A 25,152-nucleotide genomic window follows, 5' to 3' on the forward strand; every position below is an offset into this window, starting at 1 on the left:
GAAACGCAGAGGTACACTATTTGGAGTAGAATGAGGCTGGCGGAGTTGCATGGGACGTCAGGGAGATGTGGGTGTCAGGGAGGCATGGGGCGTGGGTGCACTCTGAAACTGTATTAAAGTCACTTAAAAACAGGCTCGGGTTGTAAACCTCCTTTGAAGCAGTAACCTGAACTGTTGGCCTTTTAGCTATCCCAGCTGTGTGGAGGATGCTGCTCCTTGGTGACGTTGTGCGTATGTGTAGTCAGATGTGACACCTGTGGCCACCTCCTTCTGAGGGTCACGAGTCATGCTGTGGACTCCTGATGGCCACTCCTGGGGGGGGGCAGTATATTCAACCACACACACAGAGCCTTCGCAAGCTTCCACAAGAGGCCCACCCATGTGCACTGGGAGGGGTCACCCATCCCTCTGCTTCGTGAAGTCCTGGCGGACGCACAGTTTGCCTGTTGCTAGGGCATGAACCTTACTGTTCGCTGCCCATGTGACAGCTGGATGGTATTTACCAATATGCTTCTTTACATCTTCCTTTAACTACTTTTCAAACGTATTCTGGTTCCCATGAAGAATATCCAGGAAATCGCAGTTGGATGTACCAGACATATGTTATTTTAATAAAAATCAAAATAAATATATGCTGATTACCATATGATGCGACAATACCTCTGCTGGTATTTACCCCAAGAATTTGAAAACACCAACACAAAAATATGTTTGTGTGTCCTGGGCTCACCGCAGCCGAGCTGCAGGGTCCCCGGCTCCCGTCACGGACGGCTAGACAGAGACAGTGAGGCATAGACAGGCCATGGGGACCCATTCAGCTATTGAAAAGACCAAATGGTGCCTGTGGGGACAGAATGGGCGGGTCTCGAGGGACGATGCTGCGTGACGTGGGTCAGAACGGGAAAGAGCGGCCGTGGGCTGACCCGCGAGAGGACGGTCAGTCCCCAAAGGAAACAGCCGCAAATGACAGACCCGTGACGCCGGGTCTGGCTCCCAGGTAGGGGGGCTGTTCGGGGGGCAGGTTGTGACACTGGACTTTGGTGGAGGTGAATGAGGCCCCTGCACATTGGAGGGTGCAGCTATGCCCCCCAAATTATAGTACCATGTAAATGAGAGGCCAATCAGGAAAAGGAAAAAAAAAAAAGTCTCTTTAAAGTAAAATGAGCATAGACCCCATGAACATGAAAGGGTGTTTCTGCCATCTAGAAAAATCTGTGCATTATTCCCTTGAAATAGGATGTGAGTGGATGTGGGACATGCCGCCTCCCCAGACTACACGCTTGGGGGCCTCCGTCCCCCGTGTTCCATCTAAGTCCTGCCTGGGGTCATCTCTCCTCAAAGACCTCATTAAATGGCAGGTCGCTGCTCAGAGGGCCTGCTCCAGAGTCTTGAGCACGGAACTGGCACTGCCTGCTGCCCTCCGCCACTCTTCTCAGAAACCTCCCTTGTGGCAGTACCTGCTGCCGTATGGGGTGGGGGATTCCCTGCATGGGCACTGGAGCCCAGGGTCACCAACTGCTGCTACCCTGCCCCCTCGCTCCCTGCCCCCCCATGCCCCATGGGCCGGGTCCCCTGCTGTCTGGGTGCTGACGGTGATGGGTCTGGCCAGCCAGGGCTAGGGTGCGGCCATGGACTCTGCTCTGAGCCTCTGCCTCCGACACCCACCATCCACTCAGTCTCCTCCCAGGGACCTCAGTCCCTTCTCTCTGCCCAGCCCCTGTCTTGGTTTCAGGGGTGACTCCTCAGCACCACCCCTACCAGCCCCTTTGATGCCGTCATCTCTGCTGCTGGGGGCTCCCCACGCTTCTGAGCCAGCACTCTCCATGGCCTGCATTTCTTCACCTGCAGATGGACCCCCAAGTGCCTAGTAGTGGGGTGCACACCGGGAGGCCCTACAGCAGAGCCCTCACCCCCTAGCTCCCAGGCTCCCTACAACTGGGCTTCCACAGGGGCCCTTCTGCCTCCCACCTGGCCCTGGGGACAAGCTTTGGCCAGGACAATTGGAGCTTGGGAGCCACTGTCCCCTCCATCCTCCTGGGGCTCTCCAAGGCCCTCTGAACAAGCCCACTGCCAGCTTGGGGGGCTGCCCAGGGGCCCAACTCCCCAGCCTTGCCAGCACACACACACAGGAGCAAACCCTCCGGTCGCACCGCCAAGTGGCCCTGGGAAGGGCGCTCAGCCGCAGTCGCAGGAACGGCCTGACCGGACCTCCAGCCCGCAGGGGACGCTAGGGCACTGCCCTCTGCGTGGTTGCTGTGGTAACCGCCCTCCCACGCCCCTGCCCTGCTCATGGCAGGTGGATGAAGATGGGCTCTAACCCAGAGAAACTCTGCAGCCTCTCAGTTTGCAAACAAGGGTGGGGTTCCCCAGAGGACAACTCGCAGCACTTGGGTGCTCCTAGCTGGGCAGCGTTGGCGGGGCTCGGGCATCCCGCGGAGATGAAGGCGGACGCCAGCCCGGCCCGGTGCTCAGATAGTCTAGCCACGACAAACAGACCACAGTGGACACACATTCTGGCGCCACACGAGAAGCCACGTTGTGGTGACACCGTGCCCCAGGGACCACCGACCCCAGAGGCTGCGCGCACACCCCCTCCCGAAGCCACGCCCCTTCTAGCCCTTGCCAGGGAGCTCTCCCGGCCCCCCTTCATGTACCCCAGTGCCACCTCTTCCTGTGACCAAAGACCCCCAACGCGTGTGTCACCTTGACTTATGGGGACCTCTCGCCGGAGCCAGCTGCCTGCAGGCGAAGGAGAGGTGACCGCTCCAGGCAGAGACTGGAGGAGGGCGGGGAGCCGCCCCCGAGAGGCGGGGCATGGGTGAGGGTAGGGAGCACAGCACCGAGAGGCGGGGCACTCAGGGGGTGCGGCCAGGGCCGCTGAGGAGGCAGAGCTGGGTGTGAAGGATCCACGTGCCTGAGAGCTGGCCAGGGGCCGGCCATCACGATGAGCGCGGAAACCCAGCCACCCACTGGCGGCAGATGCACCAGGCTGGGGAGAGGGAAAGGAGGGGCCCACTGGGCGCACGGGGGCGTCACAGAGCACATGGGGGGATCATGGGTCCCAGAGGGTGTCACAGGGCTCATGGGGGTCACAGGGCACGTGGGGGCATCACAGGGTGCACGGGGGTGGGAAGTTACAGTACTCTGGCCCATTTTTCTCTCCCATTTCCTCACCCCAGACGGGAGAAGCCCGCACAAAGCAAGAGCGTGTGTGTTTCCCACCACCACGGAGAAATCCCAGAGCAAGCCCAGTGAGCTGACACGCAGGAGGGAGCCCACACTAAGGTCACTTCCCTCTAGCTCACTCACAGCCAGCAGGTGGCTGAAGGCGCTATGTCCCTCGCCCCCAGCCTGGCCCTGGAGGCACTTTGGCCCAGGCATGGGAACAATCTCAGCCATGGAGCTCCCTGCGGCTTCTCCTGGGCAAGTGTCTGAGATCAATGTGGAAATCGATGGTGAGTTAAATCTGATGAAATATGAAAGCAGGTATGCTATTAGCCTCTTTGAGGATTATTAACGGTCATTTTGCTTAGCCACTTTGAGTCGTTGTCATTTTGTTATTCCAGCTTCCACGGTCCTGTGGTTCCCCTCTCCTCCCCACTTTGCTCTCACTGGGGCAGCGGCTGGCGTCAGCTCTGGCCTGAGCAGTGGTGAAGCTGCTGCCAGGGTCCCCAGCTCCACCTGCCAATCTGGGCCTGCCGAAGGCCTCTGTTGGCCAGTGACGCATGTGTCCACGCGATTCATGCATCTTCTCTGAAATGACAGCCAAGGTCAGTCTCCACACATGGCCACACACTGAGGGGGAGGACAGGTTGCGGCAGGACAGGCCAGAGTCCTGAGGATCCTGGGCTTACAGAGCTGGAAGGGCCTCATGAAGGGAGCGATCATGTCTTAGGCACATGTATGTAACACGTGTGTTGCTCTGTAACAGGACAGCTGCTTAAGACTCAGAGATACAGATTGCCTATCCCCACTCTATGGAGGAAACTGTGGAATTCTATGGGTAGGACGAATAGTGTATGCCTTTCTCTGTGAATATATATGTGCACACACAGACACCTACACATATACATGTTGTATGGGACATAATATAGGTGGAGATACTGACTTTATTTCTCTACTAAGAAAACTATATACATGTATTTGAAGTCACAGTTATGGGAGAAAGACCCAGGACATAGATTTTTCATGTGTTATTTGTGTCACATACAAACACCTCTATTCCCGCCTTTTCTCCAGGGACCCCGTGGCCAGGGTTCTGTGCAGCATTGAATGCCAACACCTTGTACTCATCAGATGGTCAATAAACATTTGTAGTATGATTTATGTCTGTACTGGACTCTTCCTTAGACTAGTTACAATGTTATAGTGTGAATTGAGTTTTGAATTTTACACCAGAGTCAACATAATAGTCTCTAATGCCTTTATCTTCTTCTGTCAAGACACACATCAGCATCTGCACTTCAGGGTTGGCTCCAAATCTCCCTGGGGCCTCACCGACATTTGAGCGGGGCTTCCCCATGCTTCACTGCCCTGGGCTGTGTGCTGGGCTGCAGGACCCTTGCCTGGGGTAAATCTCTGGACTCGCCCTCCCCCTGGGTTTGTCTTGAGAAAGATTGCTCAGATGTTTGAGGGTACAAAGAGGGGGTCCCCAATGCACTGGCAGGCCATGTGGATGACCTTTAACACTGTGCTGTCACTTCACAGTAAGAAATCTATCCTTGCCAGGTTTACTGGGAGGTCCCTAAGCTTCCTTTTCATCTTGGTCATAAACCCTTAATATACCTTCCAGTACTTTCTTTCTCTTCTAGATCAAAGATTATATACCTCTGGGGGAAAGAGAGCAGAAGCTTCTGTAACTTACCCTAAAATTAAAATCAAGACTGTGTCAAGCTCTTATGAACTAGAAACGCTCTGTGCCAAGCCCTGAAAGTCAAGTAACAAGAAGCTCCCTTTTGGTTAAGTATAATCACTAGTTTGGGTTCTCCGTGCACATTTTTGTCATCGATTTATCCCCTAATTAATTTTAACTCTGCAGAAGCAGAAGACAGGAATGCTGCTGGGTTGGAACTAATTATCCACCACTATCTTCACGAAGGAGAGTTCCTGATACAAACTGGTCTTTGAATAGCAGCAGGTGGGCTGTTCGTACAGGGACCTTTCCATGCAATGTTCTGGTTGGCAACCACAAGCTTCATTTTCACTCCCATGGAGGTCTGACTCCTAAATCATCATGCAAATCATTTCTGATGCTGGGTCTCAGAAAAACAACGCACAGCCAATGTAAGTTATAGGAATCCTGTACATGATACAGAGTGTTTACCTGAGTGTTTCGAGGATTTAAAATGATGCATGACATGTAATATCATGCCTTAATGTGCCTGTTGTTGGTGTGCTTTCCTTCTTCATGTAACGGAACTACACTTCAAATAAATAACCTCTATCACAGAAATGGAAGCAAATTAGCAAAGTTCACCCTTACAGGCAAGTTAAATCCTGGAAGGGACTATGCCTGCAATTAGGGATGCTACCACCAGGTGGTGCCCACCAACAAACCTTTGTCCCACAATGAGTGTCTAGCTTATCCCTCTGAATAATCAGCAAGCGATACATCCAAAATCCAGTTCTACTAAGCATTACATACAAATTAAGTGTGTTAACAGAGTCAGTTGAAATGGAAATATAGAAAGGAATTGAAAGACCTGATGCTACATACCTCCTTAGTTGTGTATCAATGATTAATACAAATCTGGGATTGTGTGGCTATTCATTCAACATGTAATTCATACAACAAATAATTACCAATTTACAGTGGTGTCCCAGGCCTCTGTTAAGATGGGGGACAGAGACGAGTCACATGTGTAACCCAGTCCAGAGTTTCTCCAGCTCTGTCAGGTGAGTCCTCATATAAATAGCCCAGAGTAACAATGCTCTAATCTCTATAGTCACATCTTACCTAAGAGTTAAGGGCAACAGAAAGGTAAAATTCACCTGGAGAGAAAATTACTCTTGAAAACCTTTTAAATTGAAGCTTTTCTGACCTGTCTATTGTCTGACTTCTAAAGTCTGACTTCTGTCAATTGGGTCTGAAAAGCTGTGGAGGAACAGTTTGCCAGCCTCTGGTCAGACTTGCTGCCTGCTCAGTGTCTGCCGAGGGGCCCTGCCTATGGCTTCATTGCAGCTGCAGCGAATCCTAAGAAGCTGTCACATTTCCTCCTTCAGGAGACCCAGTTCGCTGGCCCCTTCTCCCACCTTGTTCTTATTTCTGCTCTTTGTGTTCTCCTCTCAGATGGGGGGAAGAGGGGTAGTGTTTCCACTTACAAAATGAATATACGAGTGGCTAAACACAATTCTAACACGACTTTCCCAACATAACGCAGAATCAGAGTGTGTCCTTTGAATGCTACATCCACTTTATAATGAAGAGCCTGAGGGACAGAGGGCCTAAGTGTCTACCCTGATTCTCAGAAACAAGTCCCAGAGCCAGGATTTAAACCCGGGCAACTTGGCCAGGTGGCCTAGCTCCTACGTACATGTTCTTACCACCAGGGGCTGGCCAGGTGGGCTGCAGTGGTGGCCTTATACCCCACTGTTCCCTGTCATCATCTGACTCTGCTGTCTATCTGGGCTTGTCCCTGGTCTAATGGGTTCTATGAGCCTTTCTGTAAATTCTCTGTAGGTGAGGTGGCATGGAGTGGCGACATGGCTCATTCCTAGTCTCGAATGACAGAGGTTTCATCTCTGATACCTGGGATTGACCAAATGGAAAAAGATGGCCAGGTCAATATCTGAGCTCAATGGGAGGGTATGCTGGCAACTGGTGAGGTCTGTCCTCACCGGTGAGGTCTGCCTGGGTGATGATGCTGCCTGGGTGGAAGGTGTCTGCCTCGGTGGGTGCCATGAGAGAGCACATCTTACAGAGGGTCTAGAAGGCCCACATTCTTCCACCCAGTCCTGAATTGCTTGTGGGCAGGTGGAGCCCCACAGTGAGACCCACACTGTACTCTTCAGCCAGGGACATTGTTTGTGACTTAAGTGGTGGGTAGACTCCTGTCCTGGCCACTTGATGTGTCCCAAGGATGGGTCCTAAGCATCCCAAGGGCCCCACCATTCCACCCAGCACCCAGCTCAATTGTGAGGTGCAGGGCAACCTGCTGTTACCATGGGAGCAGTTTTCCAGTAGAGGAGGTTTTCTGAGAGGAGGGTGTGGAGGGCGGGAGGACACTTAGGCTAGCTGGGGCAGTAGAGAAAGTCAATAGAAGTGAAACTGGGACCCCAGGCAGACCCTGCCCCGAGAGGCCCCCAGGAGCCTGTGCAGGTGGGGTGGTAAGACCCTCCTCCATGAGCCCCTGGCTGCCCCTTCTCCAAGACTTTCAAGGACACGGGACTGAGCAGACACCAGTGGTTGGGCAGCAGCTGTGCCTCAGACAGTGCAGGCTCGGCCGTGCATCTGCGTGCAGCTTGGGGCTGGTGGCCAGCGCTCCCCTGCATCTCCAAGGGTGGGGTCACAGGCCCCAGATCATGCCGGTCATCCAGGCCTCAGTGGGCATTGCTATCCTGACAGCACTTGGTCACTGCTCTGTGGGAAAGGAGCCCACTGGGTAGGGGCTGGGAAGCCCACTGCCCCAAGTGGACAGGAGGGACACCGTGTCTGAGTGGCTCCCAACAAGCCCTCCCCCAAGGTGAGCCCCAGGCCCCAGTGGACCCTCCCAACGATTTGGAGAAAAGGGGAAGAAAATTCTTCTCCACCTGTACTTGTGAGTCAGCGATGGTGTTCGCAGGGTGCCCACTGGGATCAGCCAGCCTGTGCTCACAGCCTATGGAAACTGGGGGCACCATACTGTTTACATTGGCCAGGTTTAGTGTCAAGGTGCAGGGGATCTTGCTAGAGAAAACCAGGTTGCTGAACTCAGAAGGGCAGATGAGCGCTGAGGCAGAGCCTACCCGGAGGGGCTGGGGCTCCGTAGGCGCTGTGTGAACCAGACAACATCAGGCCGCGTGCAAACTGCTGCAAACTGGAATCTCTACAGACTTAAGTTCAGATCTGTCTCTTTTTGCTACGGGCCACCTCCTGACAAACCCAACCTCAGTCAAAAACATTGGAAGTTGAAAAGTCATGGAAGGCACCCAACCTACAAAACTCCATGGCTCTGCCTGGCCAAACTCCAGTCACTAAAGGCACACGTGAGCCTGTGCTGAGTGGGTCATCTCCCACCAGCCCCTTCCGTTAACAGCAGACCCAGACCACCCTTCCAGAGGGGTGATGTGGGTGGAGGGGGTTTGCACATTTTGGAGGCTTCATGAACAGGATTTTCAGGGTTTGAACATGGGGAGAGAGGGAGAGAGGAGTCCAGGGTGAGCCAGGATACTGGCCTGAGTAGCGGAAGAATAGTTTCCACATGCTAACAGAGAAGATTCTGGAACATCGGGTGCTGCAGTGTTATGTGACCATGTCTCAGCCCAGCTGTCCCCATGTCTGTCTCTTCTCCCAGCAAACTGAAGGTAGTTACTGTGCCCTGGCGTGCGTCCACCTGTCTCCAACAAGACTGAGCACATGGGGGAGCACGGCCTCCTGCTTGCTGAGGTGGAAAGCCCTGAGGGCTCCCGTCAGAGCCAGGGGCCCACAATCCGGGCCAGAACCAGAGGGACCTGTAGCTGGTGCTTCCTAGAGCCTCCAGGGTGTGGGGCTGCACCTTGAGTGCCCTCTGGGCATCCTGAAGTTCTTTCCCGGGCTCTGGCAGCTGGTGGGACAGTGGGTGGCAGACCCGTGTCCCCCTGAAGATGGGGAGTTGCCCCCCACCTGACTGGCAGAGCAAATCCAGAGGGTCCCAGATTTGTGTTCAATTTGCAGAAAGTAAAAAAGGACAGGAGGAAGGGGAGAGTCACAGAATGTCATGGGTTCATAGAGCCACTCTACACCCCTGGGAACTTTTGTGGGTGCTGTAAATCACAGCTTGGGTATCTGCACACTTTATACCCTGTCGATCTTCCACCAGCACAGGAGCTATGAAATCCACCGAGAAAGCATGGTGGCTCCCACAGAGCAGCCTTCATGTGGGTGGCCGTACCACACCCACCACCTCCCGACAGTGGAGGATGCTGGGAAGGCTGGGGTCCCTCCAAGGTCAGGGGTATCAAGCCCAAGGGCCCAGCTCCAGGCAGCCTTGAGGGACAGAGGGGTGCCAACTCACCTTGATGACATCTTCATCTGACGACCTGCACTCCACTGCCCTCGGCAGGTCGGTCACTGTGCCATCCTCCTCCACCGACACCACCTTCACCGGCACAGCCACCGTCTTCCCCGTGAGGATGGCCGTGTTCAGGATTTCTGCCTCCTGAAATACAAACACAACCTCATCACAAACTGTTCAGCAAACAGGGTTTGAGGGACCTATGGAGCCAGAGTACTTCTGAGTGCGTCTGGAAAGGCAAGCTTTAGGGTTTGTCTGCTCCTGCTCCTCTTACTTCAGAGCATCCATTTCCTTGGGAACTTCCCTTCTCCTGTGGGCTGGAGGTTGCAGTAATCCATGCCCTCCCAGCCAGGATGGCAGGTGTCTGGAAAGCTGCCTGGCAGATTGTTCCTGTGACCTACAAGGCTGTGTGTGACAGATGAGTAAGTAGAAGATGGTGGGGCCTGGTTCCCTGAGTCACTGTGTGGAGAGGAGCGTTCTATCAACCTCACAGGACAGGCAGCAGCAGGAGACATGAGGTGATGAGGTCCTGGGCTACTTATTACCGCAATCTAAGCTGATTTTTCTAATACACAGCATTACTCCCTAATTCCAAACAGTATTCACTGAATTCCAGATTACACCCCAAGTGGAACCAGACTGCTCAAGTGTGAAAGCCTGCCATTTCCTATATGTACTCTCTGGCTGGCCTGCCTTCTCCTGGTGGGGGCCCAGGCTGCTGCTGCACGGGGTTTGGCAGGCCCAGCCCAAGTCAGTGTGGAGGCCTCCCCTGGCCTTTCCTCAGTGTGACTCCCAACGGTGGCTGATTTCTCAAATCACTTCCTTTCATTTCCCAGCAAAGCTCAGCCGCCTCACAAACAGAATAATGGCTCATCACCCTTCCTTCTCTGTGGTTGTTTGGCCAAGCTCCGCTCTGCCAGCCCCTCCCCTGCACTGCAAGGGCCTTATTTATGCTGCCTGCGACAGGAAAGCTGAGCCAGGCAAAGACCAGAGAAGTCCTACATCTCATTAGCCGTAATGTGGCATCCCCATACATAGCCTGAGAGTGTCTTCTTGCAAGCGGGCACAGTCGGCCCAGCCAACATGGGGGAGGTCAGCACACCTGAACCCACTGCTCTGCCGGGCGGTGAGCAGGTCCACAGAGCTCACCATACATGGCAGGTGAGGGCGTGGCGGCCGAATCTCTGGTAAGGCAGCTGTGTCTTAAAAAACGGATTTACTTTATTGTGGCGACACTGGCTTGCCACACTGATGTGATTCAGGGGTGCAGATCCAGGTTGTGTTGTGTGAAGGGGGATTAGAGCCTCTTAGCTGCAGTACCCAGAGAAATGGACTCATTCTTCCACGGGGGCGGCAGGCCGCTCAATGTCACACCTCAAACCCTCTTGACAAGGTAGGAGCCTCCCGCCTCCACCAGGAGGCTGCTCCCAAGCCCACGGGCACAAGTGGAATGCGGGGTGCTGCCCCCTCTCATGTGGGGCTAAAATAGCTGTGGTCACACAGCCTTGTTATAAATACATTTGTGAACAGGATTCCCACAAAATGCCACAGGGGCCGTCTCCCTGCTCTGCCCCTCTGTGCTCCTCTGGGCAGGTCACCTGGACTGGGCGAGCTGGGCTGGACAGTGTGCAGGTCCACAGAGCTCACCACACATGGCAGGCGAGGGCGTGGCGGCCGAATATCTCGTAAGGCAGCCGTGTCTTAAAAAACGGATTTACTTTATTGTGGCGACACTGGCTTGCCACACTGATGTAATTCAGGGGTGCAGATCCAGACCTCACGCATACGGTCCTCCAGGTGCCTCCAGGGCTTGCTTGAGTTCTGTCTGCTCCTGTGTCTCGTTTCTTTATCCTCCACACCTGAGTGAGCTGACGTGGCATTTCCTTTTCTGACTCATCTTGCTCAGCAGTTCTCCTCTGCCTCCCACGTGGTGCTGGCGACACCTCATCTTTTCTAGAGCTGTGTAGTATTCCACGGCAGACACACATCTTCCTTACCCACTGGGGAAAGTGAAATCTCCTCCCTCACTCACCTACTCTTCAGTAGTCTCAGCAACAGCAATGTTGTATGCATGCAATGACTAAGGTGAATCAGGCCAATCAACAAAAGGAAAAAGAGGGAGGAGCAGGAGAGGAGACGGGGAGGACGGTGACTCGCTCAGCCCCCAGGGTGGTGCAGGTACAGATGCAGGACCTGCCAGTGCTCCCCTCCCGGCTCCTGAGGGCTGCAGAGCCTCAGGGGGGCTCCCCTGTCTGCAGCAGCAGCACCACACCTGGCTGAGGATGAGCAACCCGGTGGTGTCACAGTGCTGACATCTACCTGGCCTGGGGGTGAGGGCGGTGACCTGGTGAACCCCACCCGCCTGATCAAAGCCAGGCAGCCCCAGCCCCTAAGTGTGGCCCACTTGAAACACAGACCTAGCTTTGCATGTTTGCTGAATTTCCTTGAGCTGAGAGTTAACATGTGCACATGAAATCTGATTGTCACACTTGGCTCGAGACTCGAAAAGATCTCTGAGGAGTCGGAGCAAAGCGCGTTAACAGGCGGCTCTGATGGGGGACAGCCATGCCCAGGTGATGGTCGTCTCCGACAGAACCTCTTTTGGACAACGGGGGGTCTGCCTAGTGGTCAGTGCCCCCCGGGAGGCCAGGGTTTCCTAGGCCCCGTTTTCCTCTCTGGGTTACCCTGCACCCTGCAGTTGGGAATAGCCCCATTTACTCCACACCATGAAGAAATCTCCCACTATCATGAAAGCACACCCTAGTTTTGCATAACTAATTTCCAATCTTATCTAGCATCAAGTTCCAGAATTAAGAAGCTAAGTGACAGCTGTTTAATTAACTCCTTAAGCTGATTAGGCAGCTTTACTGAAATCCCCTCCGGGAGAGACGCAGGCCTGTGGGGGACCCAGGCCTGATACTGCCTTGCTGCTGTCTAAATTCCAGAAGTCATTTGGCCAATCCTCCAGGTGTTCTCGACACCCAGAGGACGTGGTCAAGTATGGATTTTATTAACGATGTGACTTGGAGTAGGAGATGCCAACTGAGCAAAATGGCAAAGGCTTTGGGCACCCCTGCCAGCAGGCGCCCCCACCTGCAGCAGCCAGGGCTGGATGGACTCGGCCCAGACTAGCTGTGCCCCTCACAGTGGACGCCATCAGACAAAGGCAGATTAGCCAGTTGAAGGCTTTAAGCCAATCTCACTCTAAACTTGGTGTTTTGAAAGCGAAATTTCCAAGGACGCAAGGAAAGCACCATGTTCCCCGTTTCCACTGGAAGCTGTGGCTGGATGTCCCCGACACCAGCTCCCGGGAGAGGGGCGAAGTGTCTGGCAACCGAGGGCTGCTGGGAGGCAGGCTGGGTGGACACGAGGCAGGCGCCCCGAGGCAAAGCAGAGGATGTGCTGACCTAGATTTTTCAGAAGTAGGACGTTGCTTTCGGGGGGCTGTTCCCAGTGGCCCCGGGGGAGGGTGTACTCCCCAGTTTTATAGGTTGTTGAGTTTTCTGAAAGGGCTGCCCCCGGCCTGTGGCTTCGCGGGGCGGCGGCCATGTGCATGACCAGTGAGAAGCCATAGCATGGCCCACGTGTGCACAGTATGGCGTGGGCGTGCTTTGAGCACACTCAGTGCTAGGTGCACCCGTGAACTCCGTGTACCCTGGAACATTCCTATCGCCTGTAAAGAGCAAGTCTGGCGGCATCTCCCTCCTGCCTCTCACCCCTTCCTGTCCACGCATTCCTTGGCCCCCGAGTGGCCTTGTGTGGCTGGCCGCAGCCCCAGGAGCATCGAGGCCCCACCCCGGACCCAGCCGTGCCTTGTTCTGCCCACGCTGAATCATGTCCATCCACCCACCACACGCAGTTTGGGGGCTGCAGTTGTGCAGAGTCAATTCTTCCTCTGCTGTTCAAATCAGAGTTTGTAGACCAGGGTTCTGGACCCTGTCCAGCCCATGGAGAGGTCTTGGCAGAACTGCAGAGACCAAATCCTTTTCAGTTGAACACAGGACCTGAAAACTGAGAGGGCCAGAAAGCTGCATTTCTGGTGTTTCTTGAAAAAAATCAGATCTAGATTCTCCCTCAGTGGGCTTGGAGCGGTGACCTCTCTCTATTTCAGGGTCCATCGCTTCACATCACATGTCCGGCAGCCTCAGGACCCCTCTCTTAGAAGCTTCCAGAGCCGGATCTGAACCCTGCTGAGTCCAACTGCTCAAATGGGTCAAAAACACCCAGGACACAGGGCAAGCCGGCTTCATTCACAATGTTGCTCTCAGATGCCCTGGGCCCGAAGTGCCAGGTCCAGTGAGACCCCTCTCCTGGTGAGAAGAGCCGGACAGTCAGAGCAACCTGCTCACACACACGCCCAGTCCAGGGGATGCGGGTTTTCATAAGAAACTTTACTCTCTGAGCTTCGTTTACAGTCTCCCAACAACAGTTCCATGAAACTCGGCATGAATATTTAATTTATGTCTGTTGATATCATAAAGTATTTGCTCTTTGAAAGCAGGGAGTCCTTGCCTGTAGCCTTTAACTAAAGTGTCTGTCAGCCCTTTCTCTGTCACTGCAGGAAAATGCATGTCAAATTGTCAAAGCAAGACTTCTCGGAGGCCATGAGAAGCCTGTGGGTTTGACGGTACACGGGACTTAGGAATTAATTCCGTCTGTACGGAAAGGACATACAGAATTAAGGAACATCAAAGCACAGCTCGCACGCCGTCAGATGAGCCGGGTGGACGGAGAGGCTGCGTGTAACAGCAGCCCGGGAGACCGGCCCAGCCAGCAGGAGGGGAGTTATTCTGACCTGCAAGCCTCGGGGGTTTCAGCCAGACTCACTGGTGGGGCTGGGAGCCAGGCCTTGATTATCCCTGCTAATGAAGACTCCGTGGTGTGGTTAATCCCAAACAGTGCTAAGTCCAAAGCCATCTGTAGCTGGGCCCTGGGCGCTCCTGCGCTCTCCTTTCTTCCACTGGAGGACTTCTTAATTACGTTTTTCTTAGGCTAATGTAAAAAGGAATTTGCGTGTCTTCAGTCTACACTAATTAGTGTGATGGGGATGCGGTTAAGATTATTCTGGAAGGCAGGACGTCTGGGACATGACCGGTGGCGCCCCGGGCTGTGCAGGGCTGGGCGGTGCAGGACGCTGTCCTTTGTTGTGCCCGTCCCTGGGCCTTCATATGCCTGTTTTGGGGATGCTTGCGGGGCAATGTAGCTGGGGAGGTCCCACCCTGGGGTGGAGCCTGGACAGCTGGGACAGCCATAGTTTGGCACGTCCAGCCCCAGCTCAGCCCAGGCCTGGGCCAGCCTCTCCGATACCCTCTGCCCAGGGAGTCTCGAGGGAGTCCCAGAGGGTGTCCGGTCCCCCCAGGCCTGCTCCTCAACCAGTGCCCTTGGGCAGCTGGTGCTGCTGCTGCTGCAGATGGTCTCCGGTGACACTGCTGCTGACCAGATCACTTGAGGTCAGTGCCCCTCCAGCCCTCACCGGGCCTCCCACCCAGCTGCTCCCTGGCCTCTCAGGGTCCCTGTGCTCTGGGGTCAGGGTAACAAAGATGCCTGGAGGTTCCAGCCTGCCCCTGCCCACAGTGCTGGCTACTCTCAGACACCATCTCTCCACCCTGGGACTCCGCTGCCCGCTGGGCCTCATCAGAGCCTCAGGTCCCGTGGAGCCTCCTTCAGAGGGGTGTGGGCACAGGGCCTCCGCACAACACGCCCAGCTCACAGCCCAGTGAGGGGACCCGCCGCCACCTTGACCAGTCACTCCATGGGGGCCACCACTGTGCTTTTGCTCCATGTGGGAAGTGGAATGGCCCAGGAGACCTAATGGTTGGAGCCAGAGGGTCCAGGACGCCAGGAAGCTGGACAGAGACACGTGCCGCACTGGCCAGGAGCAGGTGGGGACAGTGTCTGGCAGGGGCACTGTCAACCCGGGCTTCAGCACCATCTTTTGACTTAATGCTGCCAGATGGGCGACTGAGGGCACACCTGTTATGATCAGCTCAGCTGAGGGCATGGAGGTGTGTGCGTGCCCACCTGGGGCAGGTGTGTTAAGACGAGGAGCCCTGGGCCGGCCGCAGCTTGGTGCTCACAGGGAAATGCAGTCTTTCCGGCCAGACTGCAGCGTCCTCAGGCTAGGTCAGGCCTGACCCAAGCACTCAGCCCAGTGACTTGCAGAGAGACAGATGGGCGCTCAGTTCTGCCTTAGAGCCATCCTGTCAGCACCTCGGGCCTGGGCCTGGGGTCCAGGTGCTTCCAACCAGGCGCTTCTGAAATATGGCTACACATGATCACCTAGGGAGATTCGGCAGTGGGCTGGACCTGAATTTGGACATTGGCTCAGTGTGGGCCAAGGAGTAGGAACTTCCGGGGTCAGGAGACACTCAGGCTGGGAGGGCACGGTAGGGCCCTCACCGGACCCCACCTCACCCCATGCAGGGGGCCAGGCCTGGTGCCAGCAGTGGTCATGTCACCTGCTCGGGCTCCCCAAGATCCCCTTGACTCAGCTTGAGGTGCCCCCAGCCAGCCCCACAATGCTGTCTCCTTTGCAGTTTTGTGGCAAAGCCAGTGGCAAACTTAGCTTATTTTCTCTGGTCTTTAAATTTATCAGGTTATTACAGAAACGTTAACACTGTTAATGAGGCTGAAATCTCTGCTCCACTCAGCTTGGTGCCTGGGCCACCCTTCAGCGAGGGTGGGGGCATGTGGCTCTGGGGGAAAAGGCGCTTTTCTTTCCTTGGGTTATCCCTCTTTTCCAACCTCAACCTCCCCCTCCACTCCCGCCAAAGGGTGATTTATCTTTTTAAAATTATGTCCTGCTCCAGTGGCTTTGAAAGCTCCTCCATCCTACCTCATTATGGGATGTATTTCGGCCAGGGCAGGATTGATTCCATGAAATATGCTTCCTAGCATATTGGAGAAGCTGGAGCCAGTGGGGTGATGAATGCCCGCATGGCCAGGAGATCAGACGAGAGGCGGAGACCGATAGTATTACTTGGGTTTTTTTGTGTGTGTGATGGGGGCTCAGTAATTCCCAGGGGCAGCCCTTGCAAATAAAAACAGGAAATTGGTGTATCTGCTGAAAATCACAACCTGGCCAACTTTTGGAAGAGATCTTCTAAGCACAGGAGGAAGAGAAAAAAAAAAAAAATAACCACACAGACTGGAAAAGCAAGCCGTGGCTTCAAAACAAATGGATGCCCATGGAGTGGAAGTGTCCACCCTTTTCCGACAGGGGCGAAAATGTGGGGACATTCTGTCAAATCAGCAACAAAACATGGCCTGGGGGAGTTTGGTAATTAATCAAGTAATTGCAGGGGGAAAAAACAACAGGAAGCAATGCAGGAAGAAATGCAAGAATGGGTATTAATGCGAAAGGGCAGTGGACGCCTCTGACGGTCACTTGCAAGCCCAGGAGGCTGGGACACGTGGACCCACGAGGCTATTATGAAGAGACGTAATGGATCCTGCAGGAATATTCTCAGAAATGACACGTAAGCAAAGGGCTCCCACCCCTTCTCGTGGAAGGGGCTGTAGCGACTGTTAAACAGCTAATCTTTCAGTCTGGTTCCAGGAGAATTTATGTTAATGTCCATTCTGTGAGCTGAAGAAAATAAATCCTGGCTTGGCTTTGCTTCCAAAACTGGTGCCGTGAAAAATGAACATTTCTCCAAAATCTGATTTATTATAAGGACCTACAGCCTTTTCCTCACCTGCCTTGAACACAAAACCAATATTTCTCTCCTGCTTCTTTCCCTAAAAGAAGTACATTTTATGAAATTTCCTATTTTGTCTAAACCGCGTTGACATATGATAGGCCCATGGAATCACAAGTCCATAAAAAATGCCAATAGTAATGACTTCTTACGCTAATTGGATAGGTTTTTAATAACTGATAGAAATATAAGCACTATTATTGTCGGGGAAATCATGATTTTTACTCACAAAGCTAGTCCATGTGGCTGGAATCCATTATCTTAAAAGTATTTTGATAAGGATAAATCTAAGCAGAGAGCTACGCATTTCGTCTGCAAGTGTTAAACCCCATTAAACGTGCTTAATAATTAGTTGGCCGAAGACTCTCATTAGATGTACATTAAATGTGTATTTAAGCCATATTTGAGACACTTCATTACAAGTGACATGGCGAGCTTGATACTGCATAAGTTTAATGAAATTCTAGTCAAATTAAAACTTAAACTTATGGTCAGTTTCTTCCTTTGAGAACAGAACATTGCATTGATTTCCCTTATTTTATTCTCCACAAGAGACCAGTCCTGACCATGATCTTCAGTGCCTAACTTTCATTTAGGAGTAATTCACACACAATGCTTTCAACCATCTTAATGGATAATCTGATGAGTTTTAGTAAATGTCTGCAATCGTGCAGCTGCCACTGCAATCCAGTCTTAGACCTTTCCATCACTCAGAAAGCTCCAGGTGCTGTCCAGCACCCCCTTCCCTAGACCCCCATCTCTCCGTAGTTCATCTTCTGGGGATCTCACATCTATGGACTCAAATGCCCGTTCTTCTTCTGTGCTATCTGTCACTTAGGCGTTTGAGATTGATCTATGTTGGTGTGCAAGTCAGAGGTTCATGGTTTGTTGTTTACTGCCCAAGTAATATTCCATCACCAGGATGTAGCAAAAGGTGTTTATAAGTTCACCAGATGATACACGCTTGGGGCCTCGAGTTTCAGCTGTGATGAATAGTGCTGACTGGAGCGTTCACATAGAAGTCTGCGTGTGGACATGTTTCATTTCTTTTGATGGGGAATTTGCTGGGTCATGTGGATCTTTATGTGACTTAAAATCTCTCAGCGGTTTCCAAGTCTTTACCCCCATGTTCCCACCAGCAGTGTCTGAGGCTGCCTGTTTCTCTATAATCTTGCCAACATTTGATACTGTTGAACTTCTAATTTGTAGACATTTTTAGTGAGTGTAGCTCTAGCTCACTGTGATTTTAATGTGAATTTACCTAATCATTAATGTAGTTGAATATGTTTTATATGCTTATTTGCTTATCTGCTTTTAATAAATGTTTATGCAGATTAAGACAGATTGGCTTGTCTTCATGTTGAGATGTCAGTGTTTTTGTTTATACGTCATACAAGTCCTTTATAATAGATCTGTTCTGTCTGAACCTGTTTCTTGCCTTGTTTTTTGAAGAGGAAAAGGTTTTATCTTTGATTAAGCAAGATCTGTAATTGTTTTATGGTTCATAATTTTTGTGTCCTATCCAAAAAATATCAGAACAATCTCAATGCACAAAACTTTCTCTTAACTTCTTTGCAGGAGCTTCCATCATTTGAACTCTCACTTTTATGTGGAGGCTCCATTTAGAAATAAGTTTTTGTGCCTGGCTTAAGGTGAGGTGTGTTAGATTTAGGGGAGCAATTGAATCTAGTTACTTTAAGATTTATGGTTGAAAACACTTTCTTCATTGAACTTACCTGTCATTTTGTCAAAACCAATTAGCCAGGTTTATGTCTGGTCTTTTTATTCTATACCATTGACTATGTGTAGCCATTTGTTAACAGTATTTATTTATTTCTGACCTTCATCCTAGGTCTTGAAATTGAGTAGTGTGAGTTCTCAAACTTTCTTTTTAAAAATGGTCTTGATTACTTTAAGTCTTTTTCCATTTCCATGACAAACCACAGAACCCATTTGTCAATTTCCACAGAATCACTTGCTGAGGTTTCTATGAGGAATTTGTTAAATCTGTAGAGAATATGGATAGTCTCATAAGCTCAACCACGATGGGTCTTCGGGCTCATGAAGATGCTCCACTTCTCTGCTTAGATTTTCTTTAATTTCTCTGAGAAAAGTTTTGTAGCTTTCAGGTATGGGCCTTATATAGCTTAAATTTATCCTGAGTAGCTTAGTGTCTGATGGTGCTGTGAGTGAATGCTTAAAAGTTATCTTTTGGGGGCCCTCTCTGGTGGCACAACAGGTTAAAGCGCAGCACTATGAAGCTAGCTCATCCTCAGACCCTCAGTATGAGTTCTACCCCAGTCAGGGAGCTGACCCACATGGCGCGGCAGACCTCTCCTGCCTCACCCGCTGCTCCCCTCGGCTGTGTGCTTTGTTGATCTGCCTGTTCTGCCTCCTGCTCTGCTCTGATGAATCCTCACACTGCCCCTGACCCTCTGGCTGGAACCCCAGCTCTGTATGCATACATAAATAAATCTTTTTTTAAAAAAGTTACCTTTTGGGATTGTTTGTTGCTGCTGTGCAGAAGTCCAACTAGTTTTATATAATTGTACATGTATTGCTCTTGCTAACTTCACTTGTTAGTTTCAGTAGCCTTTGAATAGGAAGTTTAAGATGTTTCTATTACATGATAAAGTGCTGATAAATACAGGTTTCTTTCCAATATTTATGACTTCGGGTTATTTTTCTTCTGAGTGCTATCGCTGGCTGGGTCTTATTTGTTTACAACATGTAAATGACTAAGAGATACAGGATCTCACCTTTTCAGATGGTGACACCACATGGCACCCACCGCCAAAGGACCCCCAGCCAAAGCACCCCCAGTCCTCACCATGGCCACTGGGCTTTACTTGTGACCTTTAAGAGAAATGGGAGGTGCAAAGACCTCTGCTTTATTGCCCGTTCTAGGGTAAACTGATAATATTTCACCATTAATTATACTATTTGCTAGAGATGCCCTTTGTTATGTACTGAACGTGTGTCAGCTTTCTCCTGATGGCCCTTCTGGTCCCCACCCCTCTCTGCCACCAACTCCCCTTCCCACCCTACCTTCAGGCACTCATCTGCTCCCTGGGACCCTGGATTGGTTTGAGTTATCTGCTCCAAGCCCAGTCACTAAGAGGGGCTAAATCTAAATCAGTGTTTGCTGTCTGGGTTGTGTTATTTACTTTAAGACGAAGCATGAAGGTTAAAAGAAGTCATCATGATTCATTAGCTCAGCTCGTCTTCAGCAGCCTCGGCGCCTGGCATCCTGGTCACAGCCATTGCCACATCCCATCTGACATCAGGCCTCACTGTTCTAAGGTGGCTGCCACTGCTCTTGACATGCATCTTCACAGAGCTGCAAATGCTGGAAACTCCAGGGATGCTGCTCCCCATGAATCTGTCATCTGTTGGGGGATTGTTCTAGGGCAGCAGCTGGCACCCGCGTGTAAGTAGGGCGAGGGAGCCCTGGGTGCCTGCCAGGAGAGTGCCAGTGTGCATCTCAGAGCACAGCGCCCCGCCAGGGGGCGTGGCTCTGCCAGGGGGCGTGGCTCTGCCAGGGGGCGTGGCTCTGCCAGGGGGCGTGGCTCTGCCAGGGGGCGTGGCTCGGCCAGGTCGCCCTCCTGTTTTGTCTGCCACCCTTGGATTGCCCTTAGCCTCCCGGAAGTCTCCAAAAATCGGTCTCTCAGTCTGACATCAGGCCTCATGTTTGCCAAATGCAAAGGAGACAGTCGTGAATGCTGAAAGCCTGGGTTGACCCGAGGACAGTTAACGATTCAGTGTCAGTTGATTAGGACATGGGTGAGTGCTGGGACCGAATTCCTTCAGGATCCCCGGGAGCAGCCAGACTGGAAACTGCTTCTCAAATTCAGGTGCACATTGGAGTCACCGGGGCGCTTGAGAACTGCTGGCTCAGAGTAGATCCTGACTAGTGGGTCTGGGGTGTGGCCTCAGCGCTGGGGTCTCTGAAGGCCGTCCAGTGGATCTCTGAAGGCCGTCCAGTGGTTGTGATAAAAATCTAAGTTGGAGAACATCAGTATTGTGGGTTGAACCATCTCCAAAAATGGCACATTCAAGCCCCACCCTGCACCTCTGAGGGTGACCTGATCTGGTATTTGTGAAGTCAGGCCAGGGCCTCCTGAGCGGTAGCGGGTCCTCATGGCGCGGCTGACGTCTTTGCGGGAAGCGGTGATGGGCACAGACCCAGCGGCGTGATGACGCCCGCATGCCCGCCAGCCGGAGCTGGAAGAGGGGGCAGGGTCCTCCCAGAGCCTGGAGACACAGCTCGGCCTTGCTGGCCCCTGTGTCCAGACTGAGTCACTGGCTCCACAGCCATCTGCTCTGGCCGCCCTGGAGGTGAACACCCGGGGTCTCAAACAACGGCAGCTTCAGTGCAGTGGGTTTCCTGAACACATCCCCTCTCGGAATCTCAGCGACTCCCATCGCCCCTTAGCGAGGAAGAGGGCAACGCCGCTCCAAGTTCGCAGCAGATGCTGACGCCCCGGTCCACGGAGACGGACACCCCTTTTCTGGCACTAGAGAGAAAGGCTGAAACAGCTTTGTTGCCGAACATTGGAAAAATACATATAAGCATAAAAAAGAAAATAGAAATAAGCAGCGATCCCACACCAGAGCGGAGTAGGGCTGTCTCCTCCCGGGGCTTCTTCCATTATGTTTATATATTTGTTTTTGTGTACAAAACTATCTGGCTAACTTTTATGTCACCATAGAAACCTCCCCAAATTGCCATTCGATTGCTATTATAAGGTGTTTTATTCTAGTCCTTAGTTTCAATAACTTGGTTTGAATTTTTCCCCGGGGTGGCAATAATTAGGACACTCAAGTCGCTATCGCATTTGAGAAAGGCTGATGCCACTTTGTAGATTCGCAGGAAAACTTAGGATCTCCCCAAATGAAAATGCACCAGTCTGGGGACCTGGCAGGCCAACCCCTCCCCTCTCCCTCACCCCTCCCTCAGCCATTTCAGCCCATCTGCCTTGCCCTGGGGAGTTTTCCACTCAGCCCTGGTGAGTCTCTAACCCTGCGCCTCTACCTTACCCCGTCTTTCCCACCACAGCCCCTGCCCAGGACAGCGGAGGGAGGCCCGGCCAGCCCATATGACCTCACAGAAATGGCCTCCAGGGGGCAGGGCCCCTCCCCGCTTCTTCTCTTGGCCACGGCGGCCCCCTGATCAGAGCTGCACCTCCTGCTTCCGTAGTTCCGTCAGAATTCAGGTAAAATCAGTTTATAGCCAAAGCTTGGGATTATTATATACAACACTTCTTGACAACACTTTGAAATAGCTCAGACAGGGAGAAAAATGATCTTAGTAAATCAGAAGCCAGAGGCCTCATCTTTTAAGTTATGCCCCTTCTCTGATTCATGACGGAGGAAGAGAAAACCCACCCCCGCCACGTGTTTCCCAGCCAGAAGCTCCTGGAGCCAGCAAGCCAGGGCTCTGCGTGCAGAGCGACTTATCTGTGATCTCAAAACCAGAGTTATGACATTTGTCATAACTCAAAGAACCCGGGGCTGCTTTGGGTTCTTGTGTGGCACCCCTCAGTCAATGGGCCCCCCAATCCCATGCACTCAGTGTCACTGTGGGGAGCCACACCATGGGATCACCTCCACCCACCCACGTCCCAGGTGTTCCACATCAGGGCTCTCCTACCCAGCGCTGTCACCACTATCCCACTGTGACCACCACTGACCCCCATTGCCGCAGGCCCTGGGGTGGGAAGAGCTCCCTTCAGAACAGCCCCCCTCACCTTCATCCCCTTCTCACCCCGAACAACTGCTGCTCACACGCCCCCCCTCCCAGCTCAGCCCTTTCTTCCACACTCGGCCTGATGGCGGCTGGTGACCCAGCAGACCTGGCCCTCCCTCTGCACACAGCTCCCGATAGCTCCCCACAGCTCGCACGGCTCTGGCTTCCTGCCTCCTTACCTGGGCCACTGTCTCCCACCACACACCTAGCTCCTTCCTGTCACCCTCCCAGCCCCCACCAAGCCAACTCCATCCTATAACTCTCCTGGCATGTTCTCTCTCTCCTTCCTGGCTCTTGTCAGAGATAAAGGATTATATTTATTTGTGTAGTTATTTGATTAAGATCTACCTCCTGACCAAATCTGTGCTCCTGGGGGCAGAAAGCACACTTTGTTTACATTTTTGTCTCTGGCTCCTAGTGGTGCTTGGAGAAGAACAAATGGCCAATGATATTACTGAGTGTGTGATGCAGAGAAGGGGTCCACAATTACAGAGATGGACATGTGGCAGGGAGACCAAATGTGTCTTCGTAGCAGATAAAAGTGCTATCTTCTGAACTATTCTGTTCTTGTGTATATGAGAAAGGGGGAAGAGGGGAAGGAGGAGGGGAGGAGGCAATGGAGCAGAGGGAAGGAGTAGAATGGGGAGAGGAGGAAAGGAGGAGCAGGGGGAAGGAGGAGATAGAGGGGTGGAAGAAGGGAAGGAGGGAAGAAGAAGGAAGGGAGGCTTGCAAGACTGGCCAATGGATGCTTAGTGACATCATTCCTTGTGTTCAGAGGGTCTCAGCTGGGACACTAGAGTCCATCCATCAAATGGTCAAATGATGGTCCCCAAATGGCTGTTGACCCCATTCTTATAGGCCTCTAGGAAATGGGGTTTCTATCTTCTCCCATTGACCAGTGCTAGAGTTTAATTCTCCACCATTCAAAATGAGTTTCTTTATGTTTAATAAAGGTGATTTATCTAGTATTGTTTTTGGTAAAAGTTTAGATGTACAGAAAATTTATATGTTTGCATGTGTGTAGGTGGATGGGAGGAGGGAGGGATGATGGATGGGTAGATGAATGAATGGTTGAGTGGGTGGATGGATGGGTAGGTGGGTGGGTGAGTGGGTGGATGGATGGTTGGGTGAAAGGATAGATGGGTGGATGGATGGATGGATGGATGGATGGATGGTGGAGGATGGATGGGTAGATGGTGGGAGGATGAATGGATGGATGGTGAGAAGATGGATGGGAGGATGGATGGGTGGGTAGGTGGGTGGGTGGGTGGAAGGATGGTGGGAAGATGAATGGGAGGATGCATGATGGATGGGAAGATGGATGCATGGGTGGGTGGGTGCATGGGTGGGTGGGTGGATGCATGGGTGGGTGGGTGGATGGAGAATGGATGGATAGGAGAAACTCGGGATGGTAAAGAGGACAGATGAAGACCATTTTTATGTCTATCTGGGTTTTGCTTTAAAGTCTGCCCCACAGGATGGAGAAAGAGCCACACTGACTTTTGGTTGGGGTGTGCTTAGTATATGACTTTTCAACTTTATGCTTTCTTTCCTGTGTCCTTATTTTTGAAATGTGTGTCCTGGTGTTATAGAACTTAATTCACTGTCATGGGTGATTATCACCTCCATGTTTGAATTCATTTCTTTTATACTTCATATATTTTGGACTTTGCCTTTGCCCATACGTTTGACATTTGTTTTATTTCTTCTCTCCTTGCCTGATTTTGTTGTTGGCAAACATTTTTCTCCCTTCTTCTAGTTTTTCTTCTCTTCTATTTTTTAGAAGTTATACACTCATCTCCCCCCCAACCCCATTTTCAGCACTTATTCCAGAGTTTTTACTTTTAATGAAGTCCATTGATTAGTTCTTTAATCATTTTGTTATTGAGCTGTTACAAAATGCCAGACACTGGGAATATGAAGATGAATAAAACAACAGCTGTGAGAATGCTTGCATCCAGCGAGGGAGGCGACGTGCTTAGATTCATGTGTACAAGCGCAGTCTGAGGGCTGCCTCTCCATGTCTGTGGATGGGAGACATTGCCAACTGATCCAATTTGAGCTGCAAAATCTGGACCTAGTTTCAAATTCTGTTCAGAATCAATGGTGGGCTTTAGCCCTCCAAGGCAGCAAGGCAGAGCTAAGCAAACACATATACACAAGCACACTACCCATGCACACACACACACACACACACACACGCTTGCCGCCCCAGACCCAGCAGCCAAGCCTTAACACAGACTGCTAAGGGAGAAGCCGATGGAGCCTTCTACCCCTTGCTGTTGAAACACTTTGACTTGCTCACAGCTCTTCCCGCAACAGTTATTTCTGATTCAATTTTCCAGATGAGGACATTCAAGTTAGTATTCAGGAGAGTAGAGCCTAAGATTTATGAACAAGTCCAGGACGCCACCATGCCACGATTGCAGGCTGCAGGTGATTTGCATATGCACTGCTGGCAGATTCAACACAATGTGGGAGCCTGTCTGGGTTGGAAGTTGTGGGGCGATGC

General features: G+C 52.0%; 1 protein-coding gene across 1 annotated transcript in view; it reads right to left on the bottom strand.

Moving 5' to 3' along the window:
* TMEM132D (transmembrane protein 132D) overlaps positions 1-25,152 on the bottom strand; it is a 312,508-nt gene that overhangs the window by 26,387 nt on the left and 260,969 nt on the right. The window contains exon 5 of the mRNA XM_004690639.2: positions 9,192-9,335. Within this exon, the coding sequence (XP_004690696.1) occupies positions 9,192-9,335 (144 nt within the window). The remainder of the gene's footprint in view (positions 1-9,191; positions 9,336-25,152) is intronic.

This window comes from Condylura cristata, unplaced genomic scaffold, assembly GCF_000260355.1.
Source record: "Condylura cristata isolate star-nosed mole 26May11 unplaced genomic scaffold, ConCri1.0 scaffold00029, whole genome shotgun sequence".
Lineage (NCBI taxonomy): Eukaryota > Metazoa > Chordata > Mammalia > Eulipotyphla > Talpidae > Condylura > Condylura cristata.